This window comes from Pipistrellus kuhlii, unplaced genomic scaffold, assembly GCF_014108245.1.
Source record: "Pipistrellus kuhlii isolate mPipKuh1 unplaced genomic scaffold, mPipKuh1.p scaffold_m20_p_12, whole genome shotgun sequence".
NCBI lineage: Eukaryota > Metazoa > Chordata > Mammalia > Chiroptera > Vespertilionidae > Pipistrellus > Pipistrellus kuhlii.
The window spans coordinates 42762746-42784525 of record NW_023425427.1 but is presented as its reverse complement, the minus strand read 5'-3'; the positions used below and the strand labels follow the sequence as shown (position 1 = coordinate 42784525).

The following is a 21780-nucleotide window of genomic DNA, read 5'->3' as shown; positions in this document are numbered from 1 at the left end:
TGGTTAGGAGAGTAGATGGTTGAATGAATGAAGTGAGGTTGAAGAGAACTGTCCATATGATGCTATAATTTACTCTACCCCCCCCTCCCCCCCATTTTGACTAAGTTACATAAGCTCTCAGTTCTTGGTCACTGATCTTAAGGGTTTTTGCAGTGCAGTAGTAAAATTTACTTTTGTGGAACCAGTGATTCTATACCATCTGTTTTGTATTTTGGAGGTTTTTTGCTATAAATAGTAAACAAGCACGACTGATTTGCAGTCTTTGGGTTGAGGTTTTTTGGCACAATAGAATAGTAAAATCCTATTTTTAATCTTGCTGCTTTGAAATTTAAAACAAAATGTATTGATTAAATGAAATCTTCTTAAAAGGGAGGAGAGTATTTGTTTTAAGATAACAAGGAGAGCACTGGCCAGGTGGCTTAGTTGGTTGAAGCATCAACCCAAAATGTTGTGGGTTCAATTTCCTGTTGGGGCACATGCTGGGTTGTAGGTTCGATCCCTGGTCAGGTTGCATATGGGAGGCAGCTGATCCATAATTCTCTCACATTGAGGTTTTTCTCTCTATCTTTCTCTGTAAAATCAGCAAAAACATAGCCTCAGGAGAGGATAAGTATATGAACACATAGATAATAAGGGGCAAATGTTACGGCTCAATTCTTGATGATTATTGCAACTATATAAGTAACTGCTTGAATTGTTTTTAAGACTGACTTTTTTCTTTTTATAGGACCTCTTCATTGTTAGACATGAATTGGCTATAATGAGACTAGCTGCCTTTATGGGCATTACTATGTTAGTTGGAATAACTGGACTCTTTTATACTCAACTAATTGGCATCATCACAGTAAGTATATTTTTAATGTAAAATATTGTGTATATGAACATATTCCTTAAGTATGAACTTAATTCTAAAATGTTACAGGGACTTTAGAAATTAGAGGGGAAAATTACCCAGAGCCATTTATCCCCATTTCCAGAAGCCTTTTTTAATTTTAGTTACAATCATTGAACAGAGTATACATACAATTTTTCACCATACCTTTAAAATTTAGCATAAAATATTTTTATATAGCTGTAGATACCATAAATAATCTTTCCCGTGTTGATCAGGGTCAGTGTGCAATTATTGTTTTATATATTATAAAGAACATTACTTTGAGGAAATGGAGTTACTTATAGAAACATTTTATTAGTAATTATTTTTTTGTATGTACATATTAGCTAGATGGGATTTAGCACAACAGAAAAGATTAAAAAGTATGAGAAATATTGAGTAAGAACTTAAAAGTTTGGCAATACAAGGCATTGCAAAAGATGTAGGGTAAACAGACTTTTTCATATATTGGTTGGGGTGTAAATTACTATACTTTTTGAAGGACAAATTATCAGTGTCTGAAAATTTAAAATGCATAGTCCTTTCTCTGCAAATTTATTCTATAGAGACTATTTAAGTATATGTAAATAAACATGTAATTTAAAAAAGATCATTATTATACTATTCATAATGTATGTATTATATATGAAAACTTAAGTGATTATCAGAATGTATTCAGTGAAAGAAATGTAAGAAAAAACATCAAAATTTACTATAAAGCAATAGTATTCAAGAAAGTATGGTACTGGCATAAGGATAGATATATTCATAAATGAAATGGAATCAAGGATCTGAAGTATACACATATACTTATGGACAATTATTTGCAGTAAAAATGCCGAGACTGTTTAATGGGGGAAGGTAAAGTATTTTCAAAGAAATGATGCTGGGACAACTAGCTATCCACATGCAAAAGAATAAAATTAGACCCTTACCTCACGCCAAGGACATATATGAACTCAAAATGGATCATAAACCTAAATGTAAGATCTAAAATTATAAAACTCATAGAAGAAAACATAGGAGCAAGTCTTGGGTTAGGTAGTAGTATTTTAAATATGACACCAAAAGTGCAAATGACCAAAGAAAAAAAATTAATAAATTGGACCTACTCAAAACTTTTGTGATTCAAGGGACATTATTAAGAATGTGGGGGTGGGGAGGGGAGGAGTGAGAAAACAGTTCACAGAATGGGGGAAAATATTTGTAGATCATGTATCTGATAAGGGACTTGTATATAAAGAATTCTTATAACTCAGTAATAAAAAGACATTCTAATTAAAACATGGGATAAGGACCTACAGGGGAATTTCTTCAAAGCATATATGCAAATGGACAATAAATATATACAAAGATGCTCAACATCATTAGTCATAAAGGAAATAAAAATCAAAACCATAATGCGGTTTTGACTTTACACACAATAGTATGGCTATTAATAATAAAAAAAAATACAGTAACAAATGTTGGTGATACATAGTAAAGTGCTTATAGAGTAGTAATTGAGTCATAAAGTAATTCACAATTACAGTAAACCCTCGATTTTGCAGACCTCGATTTAATGGACTTCAGATTTAGCAGACTGAATTTCCAGTCTGTAGTTCATATGTGAAAATTAACACCCTTTTAATTTTAAAATGCTTTTAACCAAGATTTGCTTATAATTAAATTAATGGGGCTTTGTGTTTGTTATTTATTTAATGCTATTTTTAACAAAATTTAACGAATAAGATAAAATAATTAAAAATTACTTAAATTTAAAAATAGTGGATTTTTAATCTCATTTTCAAGGTTAGAAGTCAACACAACCAGATGTTTCTGTAGACTAGACTGATCTTAAGCCCAATTTTAAAGGATTATCTTTGATTATTTTTAGATTTAATTTTAAACAGGATTTAAATATATGTGCTTATATATTTTTACTAAAATTAATAATGAAGTTAAAGTGTTTTCCAAGCAATCAACTTTAAAGGGAACAGATTATTCTAATTATTCTTAGACTGTTTAGTCTTTTTTTTTTTTTTCTGTTTCTGAATGAAATGGATAGTAATGGTAGTTAATATAATTGATGTCAGAATTTCTTATTGAGCAGTAGTTCACACACAGCCAAGAATAGTGTCCATCTGACAACCAGCAATACTCATGGTGCTGGGTGATTGTGTCAGTCATGTTTCCAGTCACTGGGCTTGGAGAGAGTTAATCAAGAAGTGCAGTAACAGCTGGCCCAGCGCTTCTGGCGAGGTTCTGACAGCGAGCTATTGTACATGTGACAGTGCTCTGACAGTTTCTCTGAATGTTGTATACAAGCATTTTTGTTTTCTGGGCACCATGGAGTTTATGTAATAGATTAAACTTTTGGTGGGGTCTCTGGAGCTTAGTGTTTTTCTCAGTTGTGGTGAGTTTTGGGGTAGGGTGGGGAATATGTATTTACTGGCAGTTTTGTAAAAGGCTTTAAATTCTCAAAGAAAAAATTGAGCTTTTGCTTTTGTCTCACAGGTACTATTGTTGGACTCTGCTTGAATTACTAAAGGTAGCTTAAAGCAAAGCTTTTCCACTTAAAAGGGGGAAATGTCTTCCCCCACACCCCACCCCAGTACTGGCCCCTGGTTACCTAAATAAATACAGAGAGAATTACAATGCAGGGGTAACTTAGTTTTAACCTGATTATGTTATGCAATGAAAAGTACCTGTGTTCACAGTGTTTAATTAGTTTAAATGAGATTATCTATTAAATAACATTCTCATTAGCAGACAGTTAGTGGGTTTACCTGCCTTTTAATATATACCCAGAAATGTGGTTCTGAGATGATTAATCCTTACAGTTAAATTTTGCCAAGTATCCCACTGAATCAATGTGGTGAATTAGCAGCTTTCAGTACAATCTCTGTACAAATTATGTTTGGTTTACTCAACTCCAAACCAGAATTGCAAATATAGAAAACAATTTAAATCAATTTGTGTAATAGTGTAGGGGAATAGTGCGTTTTAACTTTCTTAAAGCATTACTAATTGCTTGGGTGATTAGATAGATGATTTCTTATTTAGTCAGGAAGCTAAACATGAGTTTTCCTTTACTTGCAATTTTCCACACATTGGTTTTTAATCTGACTTTAAAACACTATAGGATTGGAAAAAACAGTGACTCATTTATAGTAACTTGTAGATCTTCTCTCTGTCATATTCCATCAATAGGTTAGTTACTCCCCCTGTCTCAGCCAAAGTAGCACGTTCACTCATCTTCTATTGATTACCAAAAATCTTATTGAAAGTATAAAATTGTATTAAAAATGTAACAGTAGTTAACCTTATGTGTTGATCACAAACATTTTTCAGCTGTTCCCAGTACTTAGAGCAAGGCTTATTTATACAATATATCAGTGTGTGTTATCATCCTCTCTGGCATCCTCTGTGTTTTTGTATAATTATTTCTTGTAAACTTTACTGATTTTGCTAGCTGCTAAGCTCCTGATGCTAAGGACTGTGTCATAATAGTTTCTTAGTAAATTTTTGATAGATGGATTAATGAGTAAATGAATTTTGGCATATGTACTTAGTACTTGGTTTTCAACTAGGTTATAAGTCCCTTGTGGACGTTGGATTTTATTACCACAGTCTCCCATAGTCCTGGTTATTTTAACTTTTATGATAAAATCCACGCTTTTATTTAAACACAATTTTTAAAAATTGCATCTTGATATAATTGAGATACTGTATCTCCAAGTCTTTTCAGAAAGTATTTAGTAGGCAATATGAAATAAGAATGAGGACCGCCATTTATTAAGGGCTTTAACATATATTAACTCCTTTAGTCCCTGTAAAAGACCTGTGAGGTAAGTATTATTATTTGAAAATTGAGATATACAGACTTTTAGTAACTTCCCTAAGGTTTTATATAGCCTGAAAAGAAGTATGGGAATTATTTTGGATAGAGATTTTCAGTGACTATATACATGTAAGATCTCCTGTCCTCTCACTTTAGTTCCATGATTGATTAAATCCTTATGTGAATTTCAGATTTCTAATAAACTATATAGCTGGCCCTCGGTTGAAGATGGATGCCTAAAGGACAATTTATTTCAAATGAAGGATAGCATGAGCTCTGGCTTCAGAGGAGGAGAACGAGCTGATAGTATTAGGAAATGCCTTCTCTTTGCACTGCTAATATAAATTAAAATTAAGGAATAATGTTATTTCTGTCCATGTTCAGTTAGTTTAGTGCTGCAAACATATATTCAGTACTCTTGAACAATATATACTGGTAGACGCTGTGGAAGGTGCAAAGTTAAATGAGCTTTTTACTATCCGAATGTGGATTAGAGATGCTAGAAAGCCAAGCAAAAGCTTATCTTAGAATTAGTAGAAATTAGTAATAAATAAAACAGATATACAATCTCTGGTTCTGAAATTTTTTTTTACTAGTTTATTAGTTCAATTTAAATAAACAGAATCAGTTATGTACAACACCGTTAAAAGCATTGACAAGACCTATAATAAGAGCAAAGAGTACAGGCGATGACTGAGGTAAGATTGAATTGTCTTCAGGGAGGTTTTCTGATAGAATGTTCTTATTTCAAGTCTTCAGTTTGGCAGGTCTAGAAACTCCATTTTGAGTTTTGCGCGGTGGCAGTAGCATAGCTAATGAGGTTTATCCGAGGTGCAATTATTACTAATTGAAAATGTTGCCAGAGTTAATGAAGCCGAGAAGCAGTGATTCTTGCTTCCAGACTTAAAAGTGATAGTTAAAGATATAAACCAGATTGTCACGTGTTTCTAAGGACTCTTTAGATTCTTCTTTCCTATATGACAACATATACGGTAAAGTGTTGGTAAGAATGAACTCAAAGCAGGATAAGCTAGTTGGGTGGATTGTATCATTGAAGTATCTATTTCAAGAGGACTAAATTTCAGGTCTGTCAACCAGGAAACTTCCGGTGATAAAATCTTCCTCTTGCCCCTTCCCCTTCCTAACTTTTCTAGTAGGCAATTAATACCTCCCTCTTATTTTCTGCTAGGAAATTTTCCCCTCTACTTTAGATATAATCTTATTAGTTAGGACACAGCTTTAAAAAAAAAAAAAAGTAATCATATTTTCTTAGGCTGAATCTGAAAGATAATTTCTTAGGGTAAGGTCAGCCATCAGGAAAATTATATAGTACTGATTGATATAAGTAAGGCCTAAATTTCTATAAGTTTTGCTTTTTCTAGTTTATTATTATTATTGTTTTATTTTAGAAAATAAACTCAGTTTCTAAAAATAGGAAAGCATTCTCATATGTCGCTTAGTTATGTAGGCTGAAGAAAGTCTTAGCTATTTGATAATTAGACCATAATCAAAACATAAATATTTCTCTGGAAAAAAAGATATTCTGATTGTAGAGAGCATAAAATAAAAATTTGTTTCATTATTCCTTGAAGAATTTTTCTGGATAGCTGAATTTTACATATCCTATATAATAAAGAGGTAATATTGATCCTCACACCCTCATAAGACAGCTGCTTCCCATGTCATCACAAAATGGCTGCCACAAGATGGCTGGCAGAGGAGGGCAGTTGTGGGCGACCAGGCCTGCAGGGGAGGGTAGTTGGGGATGACCAGGCCTGGAGGGGAGGGCAGTTGGGGGCGACCTCGCTGGCAGGGGAGGACAGTTGGGGGTGATCAGGACAGCAGGGGAGCAGTTAGGTGTCAATCAGACTGGCAGGGAAGAGGTTAGGGAGAGATCAGGCTAGCAGGCAGAAATGGTTAGGGGCAATCAGGCAGGCAGCCAGGCAAGCAGTTAGGAGCCAGCAGTCCCGGATTGTGAATCGGACCTCCCCCGAGGAGTCTCAGTTTGGAGAGGGTGCAGGCTGGGCTGAGGAACAACCCCTTCCAGTGCATGAATTTCATGCACCAGGCCTCTAGAAGCTAATAATTTATATTTATACTCCTCCTTAAGAATAGCAGTTATCTTATTTGTCCTTTTCTGATGGCCACCAAAGGCATTGAATCTTTTAAATTTAGAATTAGTTATGTGCACCAAAATCTATTTTAATTAGTCTTTGTGTGTTTTTCCCTCTAATATTACATATTTCCTTGCATTATAAGCAGAAAAAAAGAATATTAAATATGATTTGGCACTTGGAAATAGCTTATGGTTTTCCATGTTCTAACCAATAGCAACTTCTTTCTTTTCTAGTTTGCTGATTCTGTTGTGTTTATGACTGTGATAGCATAATAAATTCTGTTGCTCTGAGTATGTGTGCAAGTGTCAGTGCAAATATTTTGTGACATGTTTAGTTTTTCATCTACAAACTGTACTTTTTTCTTATATTGTAACATGATTCAGCTAGCTGAGTTTCAGAGAGGTAAGCATTTGCTATTTCTAGAGAGAAAAAAAATAGCCTTTATGTCTACCCTCACAAATAGTGTTCATAAAGTCATGATAAATGTCCCATCCTCTGATAAAAATGACCATCTGTTTATGATGACTTAATAAGCATTAGTCTACTATTGAACTAGATTCTAGAAAGATGTCAAAAGCACTTGAAAAGAAAAGCTTTTCCCATATGAAGTCTAAATCCAAAGTCTTTAACGTTGATTCTTTTTTTTTTTTTTTTTTTAATATATTTTTGGAGGAAGGGAAATGGAAAGAGAGATAGAAACATCAATGATGAGAGAGAATCAGATTGGCTGCCTCCTCCACACCCCACATTGGGGACTGAGCTTCTATCCTGGGCATGTGCCCTGACTGGGAATCCACCCGTGACCTCCTGGTTCATAGGTCGATACTCAACCTCTGAGCCATGCAGGCCAGGCAAAGTTGATGCCTTAAAAAAAAAAAAAAAAAAAAAAATATATATATATATATATATATATATATATATATATATATTATTAATTTTTTTTTTTTTTTTACAGAGAGGAAGGGAGAGGGAGAGAGAGTTAGAAACACTGATGAGAGAAAAACATTGATCAGCAAGCAGCCTCCGGCACACCCTCTACTGGGGATGTGCCCACAAGGTACATACCCTTGACCGGAATTGAACCTGGGGCCCTTCAGTCCACAGGCTGATGCTCTATCCACTGAGCCAAACCGGTTAGGGCTAGTTTTCATTTTTTAAGTATTATCCACAACTGCAATTTTAGTTCATTTGTATGTACCTTAACTAATAGCACTTGACTTCTTTCTTATCTTTTTGTTTTTGTGCACCACTATCTCAATTGTTTTTGGAGCAACCTGTCACCCATCAATTCTAAGACACCATTAAAATTACTTGTCACTTTAAATACAGATGTGAAACCAGAGGCTCAGTTTTCCTTTAAGTCCCTAATCAATGATGTCATGTATTTGCAGACTGTGCTTTCACAATGTAAAACATTATTTTGAGGAAGTTATGCAACAGAACCAAGAAAGGTTCATTATAGGTAGAATTGTCATTGGATATCATGAATTTCAAAGCATAATAGGAAAACCAATTAATAGAGAGTATGTAGCTAATCTGCAGTCTTGTCCCAAATTCCTAGGTAATCTGGAAATAAAATTCTATTATTGGTTACTTGGACATCTTAATAAAAAGATTATTATTTTTTCTGTATATGGGCTAACTGTAGTTATTCTGTTCATGCATAAGAAATTAATATTTTAGCTAATTATGTAACTTCTACTACAAAGAGTCTTTTAAATTGAAGGTATTTTTTATTAGTTTCATTGGAGGAACATTTTACAACCAAAAAAGTTCTTGGGATTGCAGTTGAAACCAGAACTATTTGCATGAATAATACTGCTTAATAACAGTACAGCCCACCTGCCGTTTGTGAGCACGCTAGTGGAGGAGAATTACTTCTGTAACTTTCTGGTTTATTTAAAAGAAGCTATTTTCTTTTATACTCTTTTGAAGTATACTTAAAATGTAAATATCTAAAGTAAGATTATGTACTTTGTCTTGGTTATTATTTAAATAATAAGTTTCTCAATCTAATGATAGATCTTCTGTTAACATGAGTTGAACCAGCATGTCTAAAAACTACCTTTTGTTTGTTGACTTGTTTTTCTTATATGTTCATTATTATATAAAGCATATAAATAGAAATTGTATTATTATGGAGTGGCTGATTTTTCTGTTGAAAAAAGGAAATTGTTTGTTCACCAAAGGACTCTGATGAGCTCACTTCACTTTCAGAGTACTGGGTGTTGTGGTGTGGCAAGTGCAGGGGCCTTGTTGAGTCTGTGTTTTCTCAGAAGAGCAAGCCTTTGGCTCTTTGTGCGTTAGCCTTTCATTTGTCATTTTTGGTATTTATTTTTAATGCACCTGCATGGCAGTTGAATTACAAATAGATACTGGACTTTTAAAAGAATTGTCAAGGAAGCAAACATAATTTAAAAATATTACATTAATGAAGTGAGACTCCTACAGTTTTTGTGAGGTTTTGTAATTGAATAATATTTGTGGAGTGGGAGTACAATGTAATTATGATTCTGTTTTTTCCAAGGAATTTCAGCAATGTCTGTAGATAATTTAGAAATCTTATTACTCATGAATAAACTGCTTAAATCTTCAGAATATTCTCTAGATATGATTTTAAAACATTGAAAATTAATATAGAATAAAGTCTTAATAACTTTGTTCTGAGTATTTTTCTTAATTTTTAATAGGATACAACATCTATTGAAAAGATGTCAAACTGTTGCGAAGAAATGTAAGTATAAAAGTGAAGTCTATAGAGTTCTTACTAAAAATGGAAATAACTGGCCACATTTGAAAAAAACATAGGGGAAAGATAATAGAATGATGTTTTTTTTCTTGGAGCCTTGTCTAAGGCTTGAGCTAGGCAGGCATAACCTATTCTTACATCTGGGGTCTTCTAGCTATGCTAGTTTTCATACAAAATAAGTACTGATCATTCTTGTTACTTGTCTCACTAAAGTAAGTTAAATTATTTGTCCTGAAAGTACATCAAAAGAGATTTGCTACTGTGTTGTTGACACACATTCTGTTAATACTGGGATTCTACTCGGCTTCAAAAGTTGCCGTAGGTTGATTGACGACACAGATACAATATCTGCTCTCCAGAGTTAAAACTCAGCTGCATGCCATAATGAAAGGAAAGCTGTATTTGTGATGCTGGGACATAATTCATCAGAGTCCTGTAATGGATCCCCAGCCAACCTGTATTGTTTTAGCTGACTGAAGTGCACCATGGGAGTGCTGTCTTTCACTAATAATGCTGTCTTCTGTAGATCGAGGCCCCGAAAGCCATGGCAGCAGACCTTCTCAGAAGTTTTTGGCACTCGTTGGAAGATCCTGTGGTTTATTCCTTTCAGGCAGAGGCAACCACTGCGAGTTCCCTACCACTTTGCCAATCACGTCTAAACAGATGGATGGTGGGCACAGATGGGTCCTCCATGCTGGAAATGCGTTACAGGTTTTCTGATAATAGAACGATGACAGTCTTCAAGTCAATTAAAATCCACCCACCAATCTTAGGCATCATAATGTGCCCCAGGCTTTATTTTAATAGTGATCTTGATCCTGTTGTGGGACTAACACAAGATCTATAGTTAAGTTTCAAAGCATGTTTACTTTCAAATTAGCTTTCCACGGGGATTTCTTAAAGTGCTTTTGTTATTAAACTCAAAAGGCAGTGATTGGGATGAAATAATTGTACATAATTTCTTTTAGCACTGACAATATTACAGATTTTAATTTATGGGAATTTTCAGATGTTTATTTGAAATTTTCACTCTTGAGCAGTACTAATCAAATCTGAATTTAATTCTTCAGCTTTTACAAAAGGTTTTACACCTTATATGTGAAATTTCTTTTCAGTACAGTTTAAAATATGTTCATACTTTTATATATACTACAAATGTAGCATAGGATTGAACAACAGAAAAAAGGCAGTGTTTTCTTAGTAGCTTTCTAATGTTTTCTCTTCACCAAAAAAACAAAATAAAAATACCACTAAAATAAAGCACCAACTATCTACCTTACATTAAAGGAAAGATTAAATGTTTTTCCATGTTAATTTTTCCACTTCTTTTCCCTGTACTATTGTAAGTATTGATTGTTGTTAATATATTTGTTCCAAGGAGAAAACTGACTAAGTGGGCATGTATTCCTATTTTATCCTAATATTTTGGTGAGCAAATGGATAGAGAATTTGCAATAAATTCCACAGACACCTTTTCTAGTGCAGTTAAACCAGAATGAGTGTTTTTAAAATACTAATATAACTAGAAAATGTATAATGTACGGTATAAAGAGGAATATTGTACTTTTGAAAAATATATATACTTTTTGCTCTTATTTACCTACTAGTAGATCTAAAAATTACACAAGGAAGGTTTATATATAATAAATATAGGCCAGCTATTCCTGAAACAAAATTATAGGAAATTATTAGTAAAAGTAAATAACTTTTGTGTACCTACAATCAGTCAGCCAAATTGAATTTAAATTTTAATGGGCCAACTATAATTTGGATTGAGAGACTTTTTTTTTGTAGCTAATGTTAGGAAAAAGCCTTAAAATAAGAAAATATATCGATAATGATCTACATTTGTCATTAGCCTTACACAAATTTAAATTGCTAAAAATGATGGTCTCTTGGAAAGCATAGAATATTTGTATAAAAAGAACTTTAGCATACTTAGAAAATAAATTCAGCTTTAGACTTTTTTCCATTAGAATACTGCAAAATCCATATATCTTTTTTTGAAAATGTATGTGCTCACAGTATTTCTCTTGAATCTTAGAGGAGATTGAATGGATCTACTGTTCTTGGAACATCTCAGTAGTTTCCTTTTACTTAGCTTTGATGGTAGAGTGTCACACCTGAGAAATCATGAAACAGAAAGTTGCCATATCAGCCAGTTAACTATACTGTGGTTAGTTCTTTCAGAAACTATCTTTTAAAAGAATAGCATTAGCTGTTCTCAGAAATATAAGTGCCATGTCTTACATGTTCTGATTACAATGCTTTATTATTTAAAAGTATAGAAGTGGCAGATGAAAATATGTATGAGTGCTGATAAAAAGCATAGTAAATTTAATATGAGAAATTTATTTGTAGAGCTTAATGAACCACATTATATGCTCATGTCATGGAAATGGGTTGGGTTTTATGCAAGGTAACATATTGACCAAATTTGGCCTGATGGGCCAAACTGTTATAAGGAAGTAATGTATAGACAATGCAGATAGATATCAATTGATTGCTCTACTAACTGGACCTTGAGAGAATAGGGAAGTGTGAAGTGAGGATCCCTTGAAGAGCGTTGTATCCCTTAGCGTCAGTTATACTTCATGTAGTACTAGTTACCTTAAAGGTATCTGGGAGGTTCAGAGCTAACTTCTGCCTCCGTAATGAGAACCAGAGGTGGTCCCTTTCCCACTCGAAGAGGGTTTTGTTTTCCTTAGATTTACCATGTCTAGGGCACATTCTCTTCCCTCTTGATACCCTTGCCGATCTGATCCCTCTGTATCTGAGTCCTTTCTGGTACTGGAATAAAAACTAGCACACTAGGCAAGACATATATTTATTTTGTTTAAACGGTAGAAATGCTACATATCAATATATTTATATAAGATTCTATATTAAGGTATATCTATATATACATGTGCTTTAATTTTCAGTATTCTCAAATTAGCACGCCTAACTGTGGGTTTAGCCTTTGTTAGACAACTTGAGAAAAACCAGCGGGTAGTTTCCTAGGGAGTGCATGAACTCTAGTGCTCTCTCTGCGCCCTCTTTTGGCTAATTGGTGTAATTATTCTGGCTCTAGAGACTTACTGCCCCATGAGTAAATTGAATAGCCAAATTCTGAACCTAACAGAGGTACAAGCTTAGGGGAGTGTATGTTCAAGGCTGTTATATTTTATGAAAATTAATGTGTTCCTGTTTATGATGACACATATAGTTCATACAAAATGATGACTAGTTTGCTTCATTTGCTTATGCTCTTATATACATATATATATATTTGCTGGTATTTACAAGTTTATATCAGATCAGGATAAGCAAATGTAAACATTTCATGAATTTTATTTTAAACCTTATTTTGGCAAATTAAGTCTTTAGAATTAGACGTCATTACTTGAAAATTACCAATTTATTAGGAAACACAGAAATACAGGAATCTATTGTTACAATGGTAAGCAAGTATCTAATGTGCTTTACTGAGTACCTAAAAAATACATTTAGTCTTTTTAATCTCAGTTTTGGAATGATTTTTTTCTGATTCTTTTATACTAAAATAATAAGATTAATAATTCTTTTTAAACTTTCCTACTCAGAGTTATAGCTCAAGCTTTAGTAGCGAATTTATTATGTATTCTGGATAACCCTGAAAATAACTAATGATGTTAACCAATTATGAGCTGCTGTTTGGTGAAGTAGTTCCTTATAAACATTTCATTTGAAGCAAAATGTATTTTAAAGGATATTTTACTCAGCAAAGTCATTAATTGGGCTTCGGGAGATAAGTTTTACATAGATATATATTATACCTCTTGAACAATTACATTTTTTGTTGTTCTTTTCCTTAAACAAAAAATATTTATGGGCTGAAGATTGTAAGCAAAAATTGACTGAGTTCTCGTTCCCCAAACAGTTAAAGTGCTTTTGATACTTTGTAACTAAGACTTACAGTTTAAAAATACTAAATTAATTAATGTTCCATTATTTTAAAAAATACTATTTTGCTTAAGAGTTGTATTAAAAATATTTGTGGTTAACATGAGATAGCTATATTTAAAATTTTAGTTTATACATTAATGTCTTTAACAGAAGAAAACATAGTTTACTTTTAATAGTAATAGTGGTAGAGAACATAAGCTACATAAAATTCAGTATAATGGCAAAGTTAAAACTTCTGTGAGAATGAACGTCAGTAAATTTTTGCTAATGTTTAGAGGTATTTTTCTCTAAATATAGTAGCTAATTATAACTATACTTCATCAGGCCTTTTCAGGCTACTTCTGTACAAGCAATTAGTTGAAGATATGTTTCAACCAAAAGGACTTATTCTGAAAGCTAACCATGAAGACTTAAGTTAGGACAACACTTCCAGCTAGGAAGTGTGAAGTAATTTAGATTATGGCCACACAATCTTTTATTGTTAAGTCATAGGGCAGTTTGAGTGTTTTCACATAAATTGCTATAAAATCACAATGTGTGCAGCCCTGGTTTACAATGGCATTAATATTAACAAAGCTGCTAGTCTTCCCCTGGATTTTTCTCTAATCTCCAATGGCTTCCCTATGCTTCATGGAGAAATAGATCACATAGCTCAAGTTTATACCATTGCTGCTTCATTCACTAAGTCTTTTACATGACTTTTAATATACATAGATCTACCTAGAATTTATTTGGTAAAGTTTATACTTACAAACGTTAAATAATTTACTAATAGATACAGGTATTGGATTTTTTACCCAGTTCTCTTGCTTTAAAAAATATAAGTATTGGCAAATGTAGTTAATAATCATGTACATTTAGTATGTTCTACTTGCTAGTTTTTTTTATTTATTTACTCAGTATTTATTGTTTTTACCACTTCTAGAAATTATGCTAAGCCTTGAGAATATAAAAATAAACAAAACAGATCCCTGCCCATATGGACTGTAATATGGAGATTACAGTCTACATACTTTATGATATTCTAGAAATCAACTTAAAAAAAAAAGTTCTTAGTTAGAATGTTAATATAGTTATAATTGTTCCCATTATATAATTAAAGAGTTGGGAAGTATCAAGAAAGGCAAGAAATTAATATCTTAAACCAGAGGAAAAATTAAGGATGATTTTCAAAAACTTAATTCTGAAAATAAAGTAGTACTGAGAAGGTATCAAAGGTGACATTAAAAATTTTTCCCTATAGACATTTTTTATTAAAAAATTTAGGCAAAACTTGTTTTTACCTAGTATGTGCTGGATTTTTGGCCATTCTGTGCTTCCTGTGCAGACTGCAGTTTAGCACACAGAAGCATATAATTCATGTAATCTATTAATGTATGATTAACATTGGCTACCAAGTGTTTCTTCCAAGGAACTGTAACACACTCACGGACAGGTTATCCTATATTATACAAGATGTCCAACCCGGCAATACTTCTTCTATCTCTGACTACATAAACAATTCCCAAATATGTCCTCACACATGCACTCAAAGCTAAGCTCCACTCAATAGCCATCATTTAACAATAGTCTCAGCATCACTTCATCGTTTAGAGCATACTGAATGGCAGGCACTGCATTCAGGACTTCTTTGCAATGGATATCCTTATTAGAAACAGCAAAATCCAGTGCAGCCCTCCTCTCATCATCACAGCTCTTGGAAATGTGGTAAGCAAGCAGAGGATCGATGACAAAACCATTCCCAATTAGGCACTGTGCTTTTGCCCATCTGCTGTTGAGTGAATTGGTGTTAGCTCACATTTCCAGATTCCATGCTTGGTGGTTATTGGGGTAAGATATTTCAGTGCAAGATAATGTCCCTCATAGGCAGCTCAGTGTAAAGAAAGATGTCCTTCTCTGTTAGGTACATGTCTGCTTCCTCTATATCCCAGCAGGAGAGAAATGTAATCAGAATTGTCCCCTCCTGCTGCTCAAACAACACTAATATCCCATCATTTGCCAAAGCAGACACATTACCATCTTTGAGGATTAGATGTTTCAGCACATCACAGAGACCATACCCAACAATAGAACCTACTGGTGTGACTCCAAACTGTCTCAGGTGACATTGCCAGCAGATTTATGAGATCTTTTCAAAATATGTAATATATATTGCAAACGCACGCACGCACGTGTGCACACACACGTATATCTCTTGATTTCAGAGGTGAAAGGAGAGGAAGAGCAAGAGAGACAACAGAGATGACAGAAAATCATTGGTCAGCTGCATCCTGTACAACCGTGACCTGGTTCATAGGTTGATGCTCAGCCACGGAGCAACACTGGCCAGGAGCCACACCGGTCAGGCGTAGGTCTTTGTAGCCTTGTTTGGCTGCCTCATGCATGGCCAACAGTTGTTGACACAGGGCTGGTCAAGGCTGGTAGTGTGTTAGAGCAGAGCAGACACTGTCAGAGGAGCCCTTTTAAACAACTTTAAGATTTTAAAAAGAACACTTGACAGTAGGCATATTAACATGAATATCTTAGATGATATTAAACAAGTTACCAATTTTAACATCAAAAGAGATTTTTGCCATTCTCTTTTACAGGAGAATATTTTATTTTTCGTACCCCTTTCATTTCTTATATCCAAATTTCTATTGAGGAGTGTAAGCATGCAGGATAATACCTTCTCTTTAAGATCCTGATCTGAGCAGGTTTAAGAGTTGCATGAAAGATAGTAGTACACATTGCTAAGATGTTGTATATAATCTTTCTAAATTTTAATGTTTTGATTAACAATAAAAATGACATCCACTGTTGGATTGTGTAAGTTAAATGGCGTATGTACAAGGTTTCATATATACTAGGAGTGCAGTAGATGATTACTATTATTATTAAAAATACCATTTCATCACTTCTAGGATCCTGGAATCACATGTGTATATAAAATGTATCAAGTTTCCCCCCCTCTCAACAGAGGTGTGATGCTTTTTTCTTCCTATGCTCTTAATGGGGGTTCAGCAGTAGGAATGTTTAGAATCTAGGTAGGCCAGTTGTTCTAAGCAGATGAAGCATATGATGGCTAACGTACTCCCTTCTCAGAGGCCTTCTAAACCAGATCTCTACCCCCCCTCTGGTTGTCGCTAGTGGCTGAAATTACACTGTTCAAAGTGTTTCCCCCTTTAGATGAATAACAGATTTTTCCAGCTTAGTTATAACTATTTCTAAAAATGTAATGCATTTTCTCTGATCAAAAAGGGGGAAGAGGAGAGGACAAAGAGGAGAGGAGAGAGGGGAAGGAGGAGAGAGCTACTTACTAACCTATAATTAACAAATGAATTAATGTGTTACTTCATGTTCATATTTTTTTACCTTCTAAGAATCATCCTCTGAATTTATATATAAACTAGAGGCCAAGTGCACGAAATTCGTGCTTGGGGGGGGGGGGCGGGAGGGAGGGTTTGTCCCTCTGCCCAGCCTATACCCTCTCCAATCCAGGACTCTCACAATCCAGGACTGCTGGCTCCCAACTGCTCGCCTGCCTGCCTTCCTGATTGTCCCTAACTGCTTCTTCCTGCCAGCCTGATCACTCCCTAATCACTCCCCTGCCAGCCTGATTGATGCCTAACTGCTCCCCTGCTAGCCTGTTTCCCCCCAACTGCCCTCCCTTGCAGGCGTGGTTGTTCCCAACTGCCCTCTCCTGCTGGCCTGATTGCCCACAACTGCCCTCCTCTGCAGGCCTTGTCCTTCTCAAATGCCTTCCCCTGCTGTCCATCTTGTGGTGGCCATCTTGTGTCTACATGGGGGCAACTATCTTTGACCACATGGGGGCAGCCATCTTGTGTGTTGAAGTAATGGCTAGTTTGCATATTACTCTTTTATTAGATAGGATAGAGGCCTGATGCACAGGTGGGGGCCAGCTGGTTTGCCCTAAAGGGTGTCCCAGATCAGGATGGGATTCCCTTGGGGTGTGGGGTGGCCTGGGTGAGGGGCCTGTGGTGGTTTGCAGGCCGGCTACACCCCCAGCAACCCAACCGGAGGCCTGGTACTTGGAATTTATTTATCTTCTATAATTGAAACTTTGTAGCCTTGAGTGAAGTCCTGGGCTGGCCAGGGTGTGCGGAAAGTTTGACTTCCTCCATTGCTGGGGCAACTCCAGCCTTCTGCTCTTTCCATCTTGGTTGGGTTAATTTGCATACTCACTCCTGATTGACTGGTGGACGTGACTTGTGGGTGTAGTGGAGTGATGGTTAATTTGCATATTGCTCTTTTATTAGATAGGATTACAAATTTCATTATACTCTGAACTTAGCCCTTCTCTAGAATATTCTGCAGTAGGATGTGAGAAAGTAATAGAAACAACTTTCTTAAAGTATTTTGAACCGATGTTATTATACTATGTGGTGTTTAGCATTCTCTGCTGTTTTTAGGATGATGGTGGTTTAACTTCAAGAGAGTGACTGTTTGCTCAGACATCTCATTTTATTATCATTGTGCAGTTTTTAACAACAAAATTTACTGTATTTTCATTTGTTCTTTAGATGTTGTAATTGTGCTAATTTGAAACAGAAATAACAATGGCATTTAAAATTATTAAGTCATTTGATATTGTCAAGGTTTTCCCACTACCATATTTCTTTACTATTATGTTCTTTTCCTCTAGTCCACCATAGAGGACATAGAGTACAAAATTGGAAAAAGAAAACAGGGATACTTATTAAAATGGTGAGAAAGCCAGGCGGAGCATGGAAAATAGCATCTAAGCAACAGAGTAGACTGAATGGAGTTCTGTGGCATCAGAAACTCCCCCTGCTACAGTCATATTAGCCTTATCCATTGTATTGTATTATAAGAGTTAAAGTATGAGGACATTTAATTTGAGTTATCTTATCTACGGAGTTTATATTGCTGATTCTCTTCAGCTGATCAGATGCCTTTGAGAAGTTATTTTAAACAGTAAAGTATTAAGAATAATGTGAAAGGTGCAGCTATTTAATGCTGAGTAGACATGAATAGATTGCCCGGAAGTTTGATTGAAAAAACTGGGACCTTTTTCACAAGCATACTATTGCAAAGAAAGGATACTAAGTATTATAGTAAATTTTGTCAAAGTAAAAAAATCAAGAATTTATATATAAGGAATGATTTTTCACTTTAAAATTTGGGGTATTTGGCATTCTTGATACCTTGAAGGTCTCCATACCTATTAGTATTGTGAATGCCTGGAACATGTAATGCAGTGCTTGCCACAGTGGTTCAACACTCTGATCTTTTTAGTATTGATATTTTAGATATTAACAGTGATGAGGGCAAAATGGCAACAAAAAAGGTATGTTTCTTTTTGTGGCTTTGCTTGATTGTTTGAGGAAATACAGGGTTTAACTACAGGGAAAGGTTGTCTTCATGTTGCAAGTTCTATGTTCCTGCCAGTGTTCACTGGGTGACATTTTCACCTGCTGGTGCCTGAAGTTAGTGTTTTACAACCTCAACTCAAACACCCTGGTGCTACTCATTTAGCCTTGAGTGACATTTTCATTTCCGGTACCAAAGAGTTAATTTTCTTTTCGGTTGACCGAAAGTTTTCTTCTCACATCCTTGTGTTTATAAAGTAAAATTTAATGTTACTAAGAACAATTTTGATTAACAGATCTTGGTTTTTACACACTGCTGCCTCAATTTAATTGGTTTTAAAGGTTTCTCATTTGAACTTTTTTTTTTAGATAGGCAGATTAGTATGGTTTTTTATTTTGTATTTTAATATAGATTGACTACTGACTACTGTAAAAGTTTAGTAGGTTGAAGTTGCAAAAGATAAAGCACTTTTCACAAGATATTTTGGTTTTGCTTTATTTCTGCAGGAAAAAATGAGAAATAATAAGTCTACTTTTATTTCTATAAGTGAACTATCTAGCTTATTGGGCCCTTTTAGTGAATGCTGAAACAAAATGATAACGTGGAAAGGTTAGGGACCTTTCTGATTACAAATGAAGAACTCTGCTTCTTGCTCTGTGTGTAATCCGTAATGCCATTGAGGAGTGATGCTGTCATTTGTCTATTTTGTAAACAAGGTTAGAATTACAAAACACTTAAAAAATATACATATACCAGGTGTCCCAAAAATACACACACTTCAAATAATTACTAATTCTAATTGATTAAATCTGAAAAGAAAGAAAAATCAAATGAGCTGTCAGCTGTTAAGTGTGTATACATTTTTGGGGACACCCTATATATATAAACACTTCCAAAGAGGAAATGCAAATATACTTGATTTAAGCAAAATTGTAATAGAAAATTGAACTTTACAAAAAAAAAAAAAGTCTCTATGCTGTTATTCACTTAACATAAAAAAATTAAGAATAAGAGTATTTTAAAAACTTAATTCTTCTTAGTAATTCATTTTATAAAAAATGGGAGAAATATAAAGTACTTACTTATAATTGTCCAAATGTAATATTGCTGTTTACTATTCTGTTTTTCTATGTTTCCTAAAACTTTCAAAACATTCATTGGGTGACCTTAAAACCATGGCTGAAATTGTTAAAAATTCTGGCAGGAAGGTAACAGTGTGTATGTATTGAAAAATTAGACAGTCACATTTGAGAATGTTTTGCATCATTTTCACTCAACAAATATTCTCTCATTGAATGTAGATACAATATAGGGTTTTGCAGTGAATTCTGAATGGAAAAAAGAATCAAGTCTAAAACTTATATGAAACATGACTTAGGATCATTTGAATGATCTGTAGAAATAGAGATATAGATGTCATGAGAGGTAAAAGCAAAATGGGAAGAAGCAACAATATGTCTTTGTCAACAATATATTTCTTAGATTTTGTTGCCACAATATTAGTACTGAGTTATTCAGCTTGTTAATGCATTATTTAAATTAATGTGGCTGAATGTAGCTATTTATTCAAGTGATTGGGTAGTAGAGAGTTCACCACTATCCTCTGTCTTCCAGAGATGAGTATTAAAAAGAAATTTCTAGTGCATAGGTACACTAAAGCAGAGATTCTCGACATGAGTTGCGGGTCTGCGGGAGAACAGGGTAGGCTTTGGGAGGACTGAGCACAGGTGAGTGTGCTTGTATGAGCTTTATGTCCCTAAAATTAGCCTTTAAAAAAAAAAATTCTAGCAAGTTTAATGACTAAGCAAAATCTGTGATATTTTGAGACTTCTAAAATTGTGTATCAGCCTCAAATGGTATCTAATATTATATATCTCTAAAATAAAGGACATCTATTTTAATAATGGTATGTTCCAATTCCATATAAAGATGCCATTTTTCTTTTTGTTTTTTAATTTATTTTAATTGTTGAAAATATTGCAGATGTCCACCCTTTTTCCTCATTGACCCCTTCTAACCCGACCCCATCCCTTGCCCCAGGCCTTTACTGCTTTATTGTCATGGTCCATGTGTTACGCATATATCATACAAGTTCTTTGGTTAATCTCTTCCCACCCACCCCTGGCTTCCCTCTGAGATTCCATGGTCTGTTCCATGCTTCTGTGTCTCTGGATCTATTTTGCTCATCAGTTTATTTTTGTTCTTTAGATTCCACATATGAGTGAGATCATGTGATACTTGTCGTTCTCTGACTGGCATATAAAGATCCCATTTTTAAGTTATTCAGGCAGTTATTTCATTCAGTGGATATGTTTACATTTAAGTGCTAATGCCACATTGTCTATTTCACCTTGTCTGCTCCCCTAAGATTTCTTAAAGTCTTCACTACCTTTCCAGTGCTGATGGTAATGCTAATAGTAAATATGGAAAATAGTTGAGAAGTAATAGACTAGATTGAAAAGAGGGAGAGGAAAGAGGACAAGTGTAAACCATGTGTCTCAGATATACTCGTTTAAATGAAGAGTCTACACTGGTTCTTAAAATGAAAAGCAAACTATGTATCTACCTTAAGAATAATGTTGTTGTTTAATTTATTTTAATGATTTAGTTTTGTTCTTGTAATAGTTCTATTTTTCTTTGAAGATTGTTTTTAATTTAAATTGTGGAATTTTTACTTCTCTTGAAAGGTATTATGTAATGTATTTTTAGAAATCTTATTTTTAAATAAATATTTTTTAAAAAACATTGGACTGTCTTTCCCCCCTTCTTTATTTATTAAAATCAAATCAAACTCTACCACATGTGTCAAACACAAGGCCCGAGGGCCAAATCCATCCCGCCAGGCCTTGCAATGTGGCCCGCACCGCGCTGTCATCACTGCACTCCGCTGCGTTTCCATCACAATGACAGTTTATGACTGTTGAGTAAACCATTCAGCCCGCGATTTAGGCTGGAT

The 21780-nt window shown here is 34.4% G+C and overlaps 1 protein-coding gene and 1 long non-coding RNA gene across 6 annotated transcripts in view; both read left to right on the top strand.

Annotated features, from left to right (window-relative positions):
- The window catches only part of ZDHHC21 (zinc finger DHHC-type palmitoyltransferase 21), a 48778-nt gene extending 35242 nt beyond the window's left edge, over positions 1 to 13536 (top strand). For all 5 annotated transcript variants that reach the window (XM_045580247.1, XM_045580246.1, XM_036434091.2 and 2 more), the window contains 3 exons: positions 728 to 844; positions 9505 to 9548; positions 10090 to 13536. In XM_045580247.1, the coding sequence (XP_045436203.1) occupies positions 728 to 844; positions 9505 to 9548; positions 10090 to 10222 (294 nt within the window). In that variant the 3' untranslated portion in view covers positions 10223 to 13536. The remainder of the gene's footprint in view (positions 1 to 727; positions 845 to 9504; positions 9549 to 10089) is intronic.
- Positions 13537 to 14917: 1381 nt separating this feature from the next.
- On the top strand, positions 14918 to 21560 carry LOC123652153. The gene is made up of 2 exons (XR_006741318.1): positions 14918 to 16889; positions 17750 to 21560. It is a non-coding gene; the product is annotated as an uncharacterized LOC123652153 (long non-coding RNA).
- Positions 21561 to 21780: the final 220 nt, after the last annotated feature.